The sequence below is a fragment of the Trichosurus vulpecula genome, chromosome 2, assembly GCF_011100635.1.
Source record: "Trichosurus vulpecula isolate mTriVul1 chromosome 2, mTriVul1.pri, whole genome shotgun sequence".
NCBI lineage: Eukaryota > Metazoa > Chordata > Mammalia > Diprotodontia > Phalangeridae > Trichosurus > Trichosurus vulpecula.
This window is the reverse complement of record NC_050574.1, coordinates 134,204,280-134,218,815: the sequence shown is the minus strand read 5'-3', so window position 1 is coordinate 134,218,815 and position 14,536 is coordinate 134,204,280. Positions and strand designations below refer to the sequence as shown.

At 39.7% G+C, this 14,536-nt stretch overlaps 1 protein-coding gene across 3 annotated transcripts; it reads right to left on the bottom strand.

Annotated features, from left to right (window-relative positions):
- Window positions 1-404: 404 nt before the first annotated feature.
- Window positions 405-13,929, bottom strand: IL18 (interleukin 18). 3 transcript variants are annotated; one of them, XM_036746328.1, is made up of 7 exons: window positions 13,887-13,909; window positions 12,976-13,010; window positions 7,421-7,504; window positions 6,388-6,399; window positions 4,922-5,062; window positions 3,875-4,011; window positions 405-814 (listed from the first exon to the last, which is right to left on the bottom strand). In XM_036746328.1, exons 2-7 carry the CDS (start codon window positions 13,007-13,009, stop codon window positions 596-598), a joined length of 627 nt encoding a protein of 208 aa, XP_036602223.1. In that variant the 5' UTR covers window position 13,010; window positions 13,887-13,909; the 3' UTR covers window positions 405-595. The 3 variants fall into 3 exon arrangements, with proteins under 3 accessions (XP_036602223.1, XP_036602224.1, XP_036602225.1); XM_036746329.1 differs by having other exon boundaries at window positions 596-814; window positions 7,421-7,501; window positions 13,887-13,929; XM_036746330.1 differs by lacking the exon at window positions 12,976-13,010 and having other exon boundaries at window positions 596-814; window positions 13,887-13,920.
- Between the last annotated feature and the right edge of the window lie 607 nt (window positions 13,930-14,536).

The following is a 14,536-nucleotide window of genomic DNA, read 5'->3' as shown; positions in this document are numbered from 1 at the left end:
GATGACATCGAGGTCTTGAGTCTGTTGATCCAGGAGATCAAAGGGAAAGGAGGTATCAGATAAAGTGCTCTGAGAATATTTGAGAAGGGAGAGATAACTACATTTGGAGGGCTCAGAGGAGGCTCCTGAAATGAGCCAAGTTGGAAGAAAAGCCAAGACTCACCAAAGTGGAGATTAGGAAAGAATACACTTCTGGCATGGGAGATGGCTTGTGTACTTACGTGGCACATGGGTAAGAAATAGCATGTCAGGAAACAGCAATTCTATTTGCTTAGAACACAGTTTGTGAAGAGGTAAAAGTAAGAAAACTGAGGCCCAGAAAGGTTAATTGAATTGGCTTTGCCCAAAGTCACACTGGGAGTGTGACTAGCTGTCATACAATAGTCACACATGCTGTTATTTTTTTTATATCATTGCGTTCGTTATACTGGGTCTTTATTTCTTGACTTTAAAATTTTAATTAAGTGGATGAATTTCTTTTAGAAGTCACTAAGAATTTGTGTGTGTGTGTGTGTGTGTGTGTGTTTTCTACTCATACGTTTTTTTCTCTGTTGTCCCAAGACATTTTTTCAAAGTGGTTTTATGTATCTTTTTTCTAGCAATACTGAACAATAAACATCATAAACTTATCCTCTTCTTGACAGCCTTCTTTTAAAACAAGTTTAAAATAGCCCTGCTGTTCCTTCTCACAAGCCAGAAAATATCCTGGGTACAATGAAGACTCAAATTGCATCTTCTCATGACCTATAACCTTCTTTTGGTAGAATATAAAATCACTTGCTGTAGAGGCAATATGATTTGGAGCAGGACCTTCCTACGGAGAAAGGGGGGAAAAAAAGATGTTACACACTACAACAGACCTCACATAGCCTGAATGTGTATGATTTATGTACAAACATTATGCTGGGTCATAGCTAAGGCAAGGAGTCTACTATGGAGAAAAACTATTTCTGGACATGAGAATGCTGCTGGCTCTAAGATGCCTCCTCACCACTTTATTCTTCAGAGAGCTGCCAAATTGACATTCAACAAGCACAGGCCTGGCCATGTCACTGCCCTCCTCAAAAAATTCCAGTGGCTTCCTCTTCCTCTAGGATAAAATGCAAACTTCTCTGGCTTTTAAGACCCTTCACAATCTGGACTCAGTCTCCTTCCTGGCTTATCCACATTAATCTCCTCCATACACACTATGTTCTAGCAAACTGACCATTTGCTGTTCTGTATTTGTTTTCTTTCTTTCTTTTTATTAATTATTTTTTTGTTTTCAATATTCACTTTTATAAGATCTTGAGTTCTAAATTATTCTCCCCTCCCCACTCCCCCAAGACGGCGTGCAATCTGATATAGGCTATACATACATGATTATATTAAATATATTTCCACATTAGTCAAGTTGTGAAAGAAGAATCGGAACAAAAGGGGCTGTTCCCTATTTGTGACTTTCTATCTTATATCTTCGTGCCTTTGCACAGGATTTCCCCCCTCTCTTGGAAAACACTCCCTCCTAATCTCCATACAATCTCTGGCTTCCTTCAAAGCTCACCTCACTCCTCCCTCTCCCCCCACCAGTTGCTAGTACTCTTCCCCAAGGAAGTTACTCTGTATCTAGTTATTTAATCTGGCATTTAGAATCTAGTATTTAGTTATTATTTCATTTTCTGTGTACACATGTGTGTTGTTTACTCATTAGAATATAATCTCCCTGAGGGGAGGGACCATTTCATGTTTGTCTTTGTATCCGTAGCACTTGGTAGGGTGTCTAGAATATAGCTGTGTTTACTAAGTTTGTTGAATGAATAGTTTCCTCCTTCTTAACTCCAAATCTTATTTGCTAGTCTACATCCTTTCTCTCCTAGCTTGGGATGCTTTTGAACGTCCTTAGTCTCCAATTCTACCTTGATTTACACCTAGGACGTTCTTGGACCTAGCTAAATTGGCATCTCCCTGGCACCCAGTTGAATTCACATCTGTTCAGGATGAGACAGGATATTAGCAAGAGCGATGAAGTGCTTGGGATGAGCCGTCTTGTAGACCGCTGCACCAATCACTCCCTGCAGCAGTTGGCTGACCATATATCTCTTCCCTGCCTTTCTCCAACTCCACGTGCCATCTTTATGACCCATTGTCTTAGCCACAAGCCAGTGTACAACACAGTGCAAGAAACATTTCCCCCATTATCCATTTATCTGAAAGCTCTGGGAAGTTTGGGAAAGCATGTTCTTAAGGTTAGTCTATAACTACAAATGATTGTTACTTAGCTAGGGGAGAAGAGAAGTAGGGAGGATAATTTAAAGAAAAATATTTAGGCTCAATTCCAAGAAATATATGCTTCTGTTTATGGCAGATTTTCCTTGCTAACTATATTTTACTTAATATCAAAATGAATAAATACATGCCAACTAAAATCTAGGAGGGTTGCTAAGAAGTAATGTTGGGGGCAATGTAAAATAGTTTGGAGGCTTATGTGGTATCACAGATAATTCACAAAATAGATCATTCCCATAGGAAGATAGTCAGAAGTATACTGGTAAATATTCAACAACCTGGGGAGGGGGAGGAGGGAAGCACACACTGCAAATTTTAAATAGCCTACATTATTAACATTTTCTCCATTACTGTATTAAGCCTAGAAATCAATAAAACAATAAATCAAATCACAATTGATAGCATTTACTGATTTCTAAGATTTAAATGTTCACATTGAAAATTTAATAATTGGTTCTCAAGAACTGGTTCAAGTTGGCTCTAGTGCATCCCTGGAGAAGATTAAGAATTGACTGTATACAGAACAGGCTTCCTTCCTGGAAGAGCCATATTCCAGCTTTAGAATAACATGTTAGCTCACTGTACACTTTATGCATTATTCAGCAGTATTGTATACTTTATACTTTACATAAGTATCAAGCATGCATCAGGCTGCATTGAGGCCCACAATACTTCCCAAGTACTTCCTGTGCTAGATTAAAATGTAATTGGGAAATATTTAACAAAATGCATAAAATATAATAGAACATAGATAATGTTAAGATGTGGTTTTCTAAGTCAATATGCAGACCACAGAGATCTTTATGTATGGGTTAGTGGTCCCATTCCTATTTGACTTTGACACCACTGATATACAGTATTACTGGATGCAGCCACGATGCACTTGTTAGACTCAGGTAGCTGTTAATTGGATTTAGATCTGGAAAGGGATCCATCTTGTCTGACCCCCTTATTTTGTAGAGGAAGAAACTGAGGCCCAGAGAAATCAGATGACTTGCCCAAGGTCACATAGGGAGTAAGTAGAGTTGATAATCAAATCTTAGTTTATTGACTCAAAATTCAGTTCTTTTTCCTTCATACTACACTAACTCTCCACCCACGTGTGCTGGAGCCAGCTCTAACCAGCTGCCAACTGTGAAAATTTCAATGTGAGCATTTACACCTTACAAATCAGCAAACTCTACAAATCAGGGCTTAATTTATTATTCTGCTGATTGTCTAGATTTTAAAAAAAATTATGGCAAAAATGTTAATAATGCATGTTAAACCCAAATATGTATGTATATATTTCCCCCCAGAGTGCCTGTTGGTTAAACATTTACCTACATACCCCTACATTGCTTTATAAACATTGCTTGAGCTCAGCAAGAGCTGTAAAGGGCTCAGGAAATGAAGTCCTCACCAGACTTGTGGCCTGATGACTGTAGGCTAAATATAATGATAACATCAATACCAATAACCTCATTTAAGCCTCATGACACTCCTGTCCTCTACTACTCTGGTTCTGTCTCCTATTATTCCTTCACTTGGCACTGGATTTGGACTCTTGAACAAACATATTTCTCACCATTATCCATCAATAAGACAAGTATAGGATGTTCAATCTTACCTTAAATTGAAGTTCTTTGTTCTGGCAGGACAGACTATAAATCTGGTTTTTATTCCTCACCAAGATGGCTATTGCCAAACCATTGGGTACAGTCTCTTTATAGGCTTGGATTATAAATATAGTTTGGGGTGCGTTTGCTGAGGACAAATATTTATATATGAATTAGAATCCTATTTAGAAAAAAATATTTTCAACCAAATACTTAAATTAAGGAGAATTCCTACACAGACTGTTTGCCAGTCTTATACTATGTTTTTCCAGCAACCAGTATTGTGTATGTTGTTGGTCAGAGCTGCAAAATGTGTTTTGCCATACCCTTGCAATGACAGCTTCTGTGAAAGACTGTCCCCAGCCTGAAGAATCTGACTGTAGCCTTCAGGTAGCCTGTGGTTTCATTTCTAAACCCAGAGCCACTCTGCAGGCAGGCCTCAGTGTTAATACTTAGTTACTAAGTACTTAGTACTTGGATCCCTAAGGGACAAAGTGCTGCATAGACTGGGAGTAGTCAGTGCATCCATCAGCTCTTCCTGAAATTCCCAGATTTGGGATCTGATGAATGGAAAAAATACGAAGCTTACTTAATTTTATGGAGCAAATTAGGTTTTAGTTAAAAGTAAAGCTATCTGAAATGTTGCTGTACTTCTCTTTGACTTTGTTTTGCAGCCACTGTAGAAAATATCAGGGGAAGACATAAAGGACCAAATTTTACCACTCAGGCAAAATCCTATTGTCATGAATAGCATTATAAATAAAGGCTCAACATGGCAAAAAGAGGGCTAGCTAAACTCTATAATAGGTAAAGTAAGGACTGAGCTAAGCATACTAGATTTTTGACATGAAGATTCAATACTTTTGCCCAATCCAGTGAAGTTGGACAGACAATGAAAACATGAATTTCTGGAGAAGTTTGTCATTAATACATGTGATTTATTCTCCATTACTTTTAGTGAAGGTATTAGTCTTAGAGAGAAAAGCTTAAGGAGTAAAATAGAGTAGGAAGAAACAAGGCAGTGATTTTAGCAGTGATAATTCAAATAAAAACAATACCTTGAATCTCACTATCAACCATATCCTCGAGCACAGCAACGTCCATCCCACTTCTTTTCATGAGAACTTGATTGTTCAAGTTTCTTAAGATTGCATTTCTGGGGTCTTCGAACTTATGGAAACTATCTGATTCCAGGAGATCTACAGTTGCATTAAAAACTCATCATAGAAACATGAGCTTTTCTCATGGAAAAATTAACAGCCTCTCACAACAATCCTTAGTGTTAATGCCACCTACTGTTTTTAATTGCTCTAAACAAGAGACCTAAGGATGTGGAAATCTTTAAGATCTTTAAGAAATGCAAAGGGTTACTATATAATTACAAGGGAAGAGGAAAATTTTCCATAGATTGTGATTCTCTTTGGCATCCAGTATAGAGTGAGAGTGGTGGTGGAAGGGAAGAGGGACACTGCTTTTGTAATGAAGGAGATAAGAGGCACTTCCAATCTGCTGGATTAGGGTACCACTGGTTTAGTTGGCCATGTACTCTGGCTTCTTTCTGTGATGTACTGGTCCCTTGCTGATAGTTCAAGGGAGAGGAATCAATGGACCTGTCCCAAACAAGAAGCTGAAAGCTATTTTTTTCTTATATACCACAGAGCAGATGGCTTCATATGATTCAGTTGCCAATTGTCTTTGTTGCAACCAGCATCATTGGTGATCAATCAGGAGTCATTTCATCATTGCAAAGCAAGAGGCCATCACATGTTTCACAGAAAGGAGTCAAAACCCCTGCCTCATGCCATGAGAGGCAACCTAGAGCCACAAATTGGGGAGTTTCCCTGATCACCCCTGTTAAATTACCTTAAGAAAGAGGAGTCTATGTCTAGAGGCACCAGTGTCTACTTGGAGACTGGAGCTAGATAGGGGAGTGGTCCTTCCCTTCAACTGAAGGGGCCATCTGTTATATATACTGCTTATTTATGGGGATTTACTGTCCAAAGACCCAAAGCCCAGCAATATGGGGCTGGTTCTTTGTCTCCCCTAGGCCACTTTCCTTAGAGCATAAATGAGAATAGAGGTAGAAGCAGCAGCATAGGGAATCTTCTTTCTTGTGTCCTACATGATTTTACACTCCTCCTTGGTGCACTGCCCTGTTTCCCAAGAGTAGTTCTACTATTCCTTGCTCCATTTTCATGTGCTCGCCAGTTAGATTAAACGCTGCTTAGTGGGATATATTCTCTTCACATGGAATGTTTTTTTTTAAAGAGTTGCAGAATTTCCAAAGCATCAGAGGACACTTAGTAATGGTCTTCTCTCTTTTTTACTTTATGGGAGAAATACTGAACTTACAGAGCCTACACCCATTTCAGAAAGAATATTGACTTCCCAAACCAAATCTGAATCATATCAAGTCAGTCTCTGTCCATGCCAAGCATGTAAGTAAAGATGGAGCATGTGGGTATGTATTCTTACGCAACTCCCTGTAGATATGATCCAAAGCAGAGAAACAATCATACGTTACCGTCATCTTCAGCTTAAGGAAAAAGAAAGGGAGAAAAAAAAAGAATATGCCATCACATTTTGCTTCAAAGGAAAAAATATTTTTATTTGCACTTAGAATTTCCTTAGTCTATTCACTCCAAATTTACTTAGTCGACACTCCTTTCTCTCCTTTCCCATTCCCAGTTGCCACTGGGAAATGTAAATAGCCAAAAATATCATACCAAATGAGATATTTTAGGTTGGCATCTTAGAAACCTGAGATGTATAAATTTAAAAATAGGTTTTGTAAATTCAAAAGCTCAGATTTCTCACAGTCAAATGAAATGCCTATAAAATAATTATGTTTATTCTTAAGGTTCTTAATATTTTATTGGGCACATGGAATCAAATGCTTCCCATAGAGCCTGCAATAAAAAAGTTGTTTTTACAATACTTTTAATAAGAATACTTCTTCACTTATACACGTCCTCCCTTCACTTCAACTTAACGTTTAAAACTTAAGGGATTCATTTTTTTTTTGCTTTAAGGAACAACACTCTGCAAACTTACTTAATTTGGGGTTCTCCAGGTTTGTCAATTTACCCAGCTTAGACCCTATTATCTCTAAGAAGTCTTCCCCAAATTTCCCCTCATTTTTCATCAACTTGTTGGAAGTCATTTCTCCCACCTTTGAGCCCCACTAGGCACTTTGTAATTCTCTTATTGTCTAGATGACAATTTTTAAGTTTAATTACTTTTGCACCTATCTTATCTCTTCTTTTGGGCAATAAGTTCCTTAATGGAAGTGACTGTATCTTCCTTAACTTTGTATCTGGAGAGTACATTTCACATAGCGTGTACTCGGTAAATGTTTACTGAATGGTGCTTGATGTCATATATACTTATACTGCATGTTTAGGGCAGATCTAAAGGTGCCAATTGATTTTTTAATGGAGCAAACATTCTTGAATATTAGAATGGACATCAAAGAGGAAATGGGATTTACTCAGTGGGATACTTCGCAGTAACTTTTTTAGGCTGAGCACATGATGAACCTTATGCTGTAGATTTACCTTTGAAGTAAAGTGTACCATCTTGAAACTCCATCTCTATAAGATTGATAGCATTGTCCTCTGGATCACACATCTTTCTACCTGCTGAAAGTATAGAACAGATTGTTGAAGGACTATTGCAGCTCCTTGTACTTTTTGCATTACCTCCCTATTCAAATGTCATCAGGGAGTACACTGGCCAAGACCATGGGCGGACAATCAAGTTCTTTAACTTCCATTGTTAGTTGATAAACTAATCTAACACTGTTATTGGTTAGGGGGTTATAGGTTATTGGGGGGGAGGGAAGAACAGCATTTTAGGAGAAATCAGGAAGAACTCAGAAAATTGAGAGAAAAGATAAAATAGAGAACAAACAAAAAAAAAAACCCAAAACTATGGGGCTCCCATGAGAAAAGATCATAAACAATTGGTATTTTTTTAAACTCAAAGAAGAGAGAGGGGATTAATAAGAGCCTTTGTCATCAATTTTTTCTTTTGGTCCAGAATCATGTTTTTATAGGCATAGGGAATTCACGGTGAGGAATCCTAAAGCCAATGTAGATCAGTATCTTACTGTCTTAGAGAGTCAGCACTGATGGGTTAAGGGACTTGCCTAGAATGACAGAGCTGTGTCAGAGGTGGGTCTTGAATCGAGGCCCTTCTGGCTTTCTAGCTAATAGGCCATGCAGCTTCTCAATTATAAGAAAGTGGTGGGAAAACTTTGCTAACACTGCAAAACTCAAAAATTTTGCTCATGGTTATCTTTTTGGAAGAAATCACAAGCAGAAGAGTGGAAGGGAGGTTTAGAAATAGCACTTTAAACAAAGAGGGGTAGTATGGACTTGATCTCTTGGGACACTTTGGTGATAGCTGGATTGAGAAATGTGATAAAACACCTAATTAACCTCCCCATACACCTAATAATGTTAGCTTGTTGATCCAAATCATTCATTTGTTTTATAAATAGTTTCTAGCCTCAATAGGCTAATTGGAATTTTGTAAGAGGCTTGTATTTTTGTAAGAGGCTTCCAGACGCCTATTTAATCTGCCAGCTGATAACTCACTGATAGTGAGTGCCTTTTTCCTGTTGGGGATTTGGTATATTGGGCTACAAAGTGGGCTGTCACAGAGAGGTTAAGTCCATCGATCTTGGGGGACACTAACATGCTAAATTGTATGCTACTAATCAAATATGGATAACTAGTTGCCCTGCCTAACTCTGAGTTCAGTGAATCAGGAAGTTTAGCAGATCAGGAAGAAGCAAAATGAACGAAGATGCCTGTCTCATGGGTCTCATGAATCAGAAACTGTGGAAATTCCTGCAGAGCCAGAAAAGCAAGCTGTGAAAGGAGTGGTCCCCCTGTAAAGAAAGTACAGCAGAAAGTGAGAAAAGCACTCTCTGGGACTTTCCTTACAGAATTAGTGTGATACAGCAAAAAAGCACTGAGTTTGGAGTCAAAGGAGTGCTGGGCCTGAAGTCAGGAAGATGAGCCTTCCTGAGTTCAAATCTGGCCTCAGACACTGCGTGACCTTGGGCAAGTCACTTAACCCTGTTTACTTCAGTTTCCTCATCTGTAAAATGAGCTGGAGAAGGAAATGGAAAAACACTCTAGTATCTTTGCCAAGAAAACCCCAAATGGGGACAAAGAGTCAGACACGTTTGAAAATGACTGAATGTGTCTAGGGGACATCAAGTTTGAGATGGGGTTAGGGGGTCACATGGTCACCTGTACTGTAGGAAAGATCATTGTAGCAGTTGAGTGGAAAGAGAGATTGGAGTGGAGAAAGACTTAAGGCAGGGAGACCAATTGGGGGACAATTGCAATAGCCCAGGTTAGCAGTGATGGCAGACTGAACTTCCCAATCTTCATTGCTCCCTTTTTACTGGCTCAATCACTGCTACATATAAACACTCCCAAATCTCTTCTGCCTTTAAAAAAAATCTCTTGACCCTGCCACCCCTCTAGTTATCTCCCTATCATCCCCTTCTTGTCTACTGCCAAACTCCTAGGGAAAAAACTGTCTTTTCTCATCGCTTCTACTTCTCTCAAATACTTCCCAGCTCTTGCACTCTAGTTCCCACTTCAGCTGACATCATCCCCTCCAAAATTAACGATGATCTGTTAATTGGCTTTTCTCAAACGTCCTTCTTGTCCTCTTTGTAGCACTTGGCACTACTGACCATCCTCCCCTCTCCGCCTGGATGTGCTCTCCTTTCTGGGTTTTCATGCCACTGCTCTTTCTTAGTCATCTTCCTCTTTGTCTGACCCCTTATACTCCTTTGCTAAATCATGTCAGGTACACCTCATCCTAAATATGGGCACTACCCTAAGGTCCAGTCCTGGGTCCTCCCCTCTTGTTTTTTCTTTCTTTCTTTTTCTTTTTCTCTTCTTCTCTTCCCTTCCCTTCCCTTTTCTTCCCTTCCCTTCTCTTGTCTCCTCTTCTTTCTCTCATCTCTTTTTTTGGTGGCTTCATTGATTCTCATGGACTTAATTATCATCTCTGTAGAAATAACTCCAAGATCTACATATCCATTCATAGTTTCTCTCTTGAGTTCTGGTCATGTATCACCATTTGTCTGCTGGACATTTTAAATTGGGTTTCCCATAGGCATCTCAAACTCAGTGTCCAAAACAGAACTCATCATCTTTCTCCCTTTCCCATTTCTGTCTCAAGTATCAACAACCTTCCAGGTACACAGGTTCCAACCTTGGAGTCATCTTAAGACTCCTTACTCTCCCTCACCCCACACATCCTATCAGTTGTCAAGTATGGTCGATTCTATTCCTATGATATCTCTCATATTCATCTCTTTCTCTCTATTCACCTACCCCAATTCAGGTCTTCATCACCTCATATCTGGGCTATTGCAATAACCTCCTAATTGATCTCCTTGACTCATCTTCCCAACATCTCATCTATTCCTATACACGACTGCCAAAACGACATTCTTAAAACCAAGGTCTGAATAGGTTACTCCTCTGCTAAATAAACTCCAGCAGCTTTGTTAACATGTAGAATCAAATACAAACTCCTCTGTTTCATATTTAAAGTCCTTACCACCTTTCCAGGCATATTCTATAGTACATTACTCCCTGCTACACACTCTACCTTCTGGCCAAGCTGGCTTTCTGCTGTTCCTTACACATGCCATTCCATTTCCAGTCTCTATGTCTTTGCTGTTCTTCTCTATCTCCCCACCTCCTTCCTCCCTACTGTTCCCCATGCCTAGAAAGCACTCCCTTACTCATCTTTGGTTCTCAGAATCCCAAACTCCTTCAAAGCAAAGATCAAATGCCATCTCCTATATGAGGCCTTACCTAATCTACCCAGGCACTCATGCTTCCCTCCCCCAAACACCTGAAATTACCTTGCGTCTAACTTTGTTTATACTTCTATGTGTATATATTGAGTCCTCATATGGAATGTAAGCTCCTTGTGGGCAGAGACTGTTTCATTTTTATCTTTGTACCCCACCATGTAGCACAGTGCTTGGCAAAGAGAAAATGATTAAGAAAGGCTTGCCTGGAAGAATGTATAGGTTTGTATTCAGAACACAAAAGAGACAGATAAGTCAAAGGTGACTCCTAGGTTAGGAGGGACTGATTTTAGTGTCTCACTAGAGGGTGAAGTAGAATTTATTTCTTAATATACTCTATTCCCCAGTCCCAAAATATCTTCCTTAATGATACCTGAAATTCTGCTATTCTTCTGAGTTAACATTACTCTATCATGTCTATTTTAAAATATAAATGTTTCTATCTGGAGTAACAAATTAAATAAATAAACTAAGTCTCCCGTGTGTTAGTCTCCCACACATTGTCTCAAGTTCATTAAGTCAATGATACTTTGGTAGAAATAATTTGTCAGATATTTTCCTTAGAAAGGACTAACAAGTTTGAGGTAACTGGCTACAAGGGAGAAAGGGAGGCTGAGAAAAGAGACAGGCATTAAGGGTGGAGGTGCTCAGGGCAGACCTCACCTGTGCCACAATTTTGCTTACGGTTGCTTAGTTTCTTGTCAGAAGCAGTCAATTCACCTTATCACTTTATTTCTGTTACTCAATACCTGAGGTTAGGCAGAAAAATCATGTCCACTAATATTTTCCTGTTACCTTCAACAAAGATACTTTATTACTCAATCATTGTGTGCAAAGCACTGTGCTAGATATTGGGTGAGATTCCTCTGACCTCATGGACTTTAAATTCTAGTAACTGATTAGCAAGTGTTGCTCTTTTTGAAAGAATTCAACTCAATTTATATATTTAAAAATCTAATCATCATCTCTGTCACCTGGACTAGTGCAATAGCCTCCTCACTTGTCTTGTCTCTTCTGTCTCAAGTCTGTCCCCATTCCAACCTGTCTTCCACTCTGATGCCAAAATGATTTTCCTAAAGTGCAGGTCTGATACATCACCCCTAAACTCCAGTTTCCCTATTACCTTTAAGACCAAACACAAAGGCCTCTGTTTGGCATTTAAAGTTCTTCATAAGCTGAACCTTTCCTATCTTTCTAGTCTTCTTACACTTTACTCCCTTCCATGAACTGTATGATCCAGCTACATTGGCCTACTTGTTCCTGGCACATCACACTCTCTCTCCCATCCAAGGATCTTTTCCTCCTCACTTGTGCCACTTAGCTTCCCTAGCATCCTTCAAGACTCAGCTCAGACCCCACCTTCTGTAGGAGACTTTTCCTGATTCTCCAGGGCTGGTGTGTTCTTCCCCTGTGAGATTACCACGGATATCATGTATGTACCGATTTATGTATGTCTACCCAATAGAATGTAAGCTCCTTAAAGGTGGGGACTTTAAAAAAAAAACTTTTTCTTTGTATCCTTTAGTACTTAGCAAAGTATATGGCATATCATAAGTGCATAATAAATGCTTGTTGACTGATTAATCAATCATCTGGACAGACAATGAGTATAATTCAGTATTCAGTAATATAATTCAGGATTCAGTAATTTAGAAAAAAAGTAATATTAACCACTTAAAATGCAAAGGGAAAAAATCATTCCTCATGTAGTAGAAAACATCTGAAGAAAACTAGGATGCAGGAAAATAAAAACTCAGGTATTCATTGCATTTTATGGACATTCTTAGAACTGAATGAAGTAATCCCTATGATGTTAACTGTGTGTAGGAGTCTTCTTTAATAACTGTAAAAGCTCAAAATCAGTCAAGCACACCTTGTCCCTTTACACTGCTCACAAAGTAGTAACGATAATACTGGCTAATAGTTACATAGCCCTTTAAGGCCTGCAGCGTGCTTTATGTAGGAATATTTATATCTTTAGCTTTACATATGAATAATAATAACAGCTAACATTGACGTAACACTTTGTACCTGAGGCCCTGCTAAGTGCTTTACAATTGCTATCTCATCTGAGCCTTACAACAACCCTGGGAAATAAGTGCTAGCATTAACCCCATCTTACAGATGAGGAAACTGAGGCAAACAGAGCTTAAGTGACTCGCCCAGGGTCACACAGCCAGTAAGGACCTGAGGCTGGTTTTTGAACTCAGGTTTTCCTGACTCCGGGCCCAGAACCCTTTCCACAGCAACACTTACCCGCCCCATTATCTCCTCGGAACCTCGGAACCATCCTATGAATGAGACATGCGTTAGTATTATTCCTATTTCGTAGAGGGTGTGAGAGGCCAAGTGTCAGCATCACAGAGGTAGTAAGCGTCTACAACAGCACAGAACTCAGGGCTTCCTGACCCCGATTCTAGAGCTGGCTGTGGCAGCGGGGGCACCTGCTGAGCTAGAAACAACCAAGTTGAGACGACAAGGTTTCAGCCAGTGTAGAAAACAGGTTGTTGTGCTTATTCTTCTAATGACCCTGGGTTGGATTGCAGAAAGTCCCGCTTCTTAAGGGCTAATTCTGCTGTCGGCTGTCAGGACGTCTCTAACGATTTGAACAGTAGTTTCCCAATGAGAGACAGACCTAAAACAAGAATCTGCTTCATAACATTTCTGCTCAATGGAAACTTGCAGTTTTTTTTTTTCCTTTAGTAAAACTTTATAGTTTTGACTGCCAGGAGAAAAGGTTAATATAAGGAATGCGCTTCTTCCCTCTCAGGCTGCTAATAAAATAGATCGAGCGTCCACAACTGCTTATGCATGCATGCATACATACACTACACACTACATACATACATACATACACACACACATGCATTCAGTTCAGCTCTTTCTCTTTTCCGAGTCAGAGTCAGAATTCCTAGGGAGGTCCAAAGCGAGCGGACAGCTCAGTGAGGGTGGGAGAGTGGAACAGAGAAGAGAAGCAGGGGACCCGCAGCCCCTTCAAGGTTCGGGCTGAGGCGTTCTGGCTGCTGAAGCAAAAAAAGGACGGGGTTTGGAGGAAGCATTTAAATGCTTAGCTGTAGGACCTAGGGAACTCAAGCCCTGAAGATATCTCCCGGTGCAGACAAGTGCGGCCCCGCCCCGAAACCCCGAGAGAAAGAAGTGGCTCCTACCTTCCTCCAAGACAGGTCCGCACTCAAATGACTGACTAACTAGTCTTTTCCCAAAGTCCCAGAATTGGAGGGCGGGGAGGAGAGAGAAGGGGGAGGAGAATAAAGTGTTAAGGAAATGCCTTTGACCCCTCATAACTTCCTGAATCAGTCTCGCCCTTTTTGGAGAGAGTTCGGTAAGAGTGAACTCTGAGAGGTTTATCTTTCTAAGGATCGGGTGGATTTCTATTTGTGCAGAGCCACCATTTAATAGATATCTTGGGCAAGAGGTTTCTCTCCCTCAAATCTCACACATTGTTAGAAATTCATCTGTACTCAGATCAGAATTAACAACGTGGCATCTATACCATCCAGAAGGGAAAACAATGAAAAACTGTGCTAAAACTCTTAAATGAAAAATAGCTTATTTCAAACTAAACTCTGATGTGACAGGCTTTGATAAAAGCAGCTATAATCTCTAAAAAAATCTAGGTTGTTTGAATAACCAGGAGGGAGAAGGGATGGAGGACAGGGACAGGATCTGTGACTTCATTGGTACATAGAACTCCAGGGAAAGACACTACCCCTACCAGTTTAAGTCAGCATTTAAGTCTGCAACTTGTGAAGTCTATGAGAGTTGCCTACAGAACTGAGAAGTTAAATGACTTTCCTAA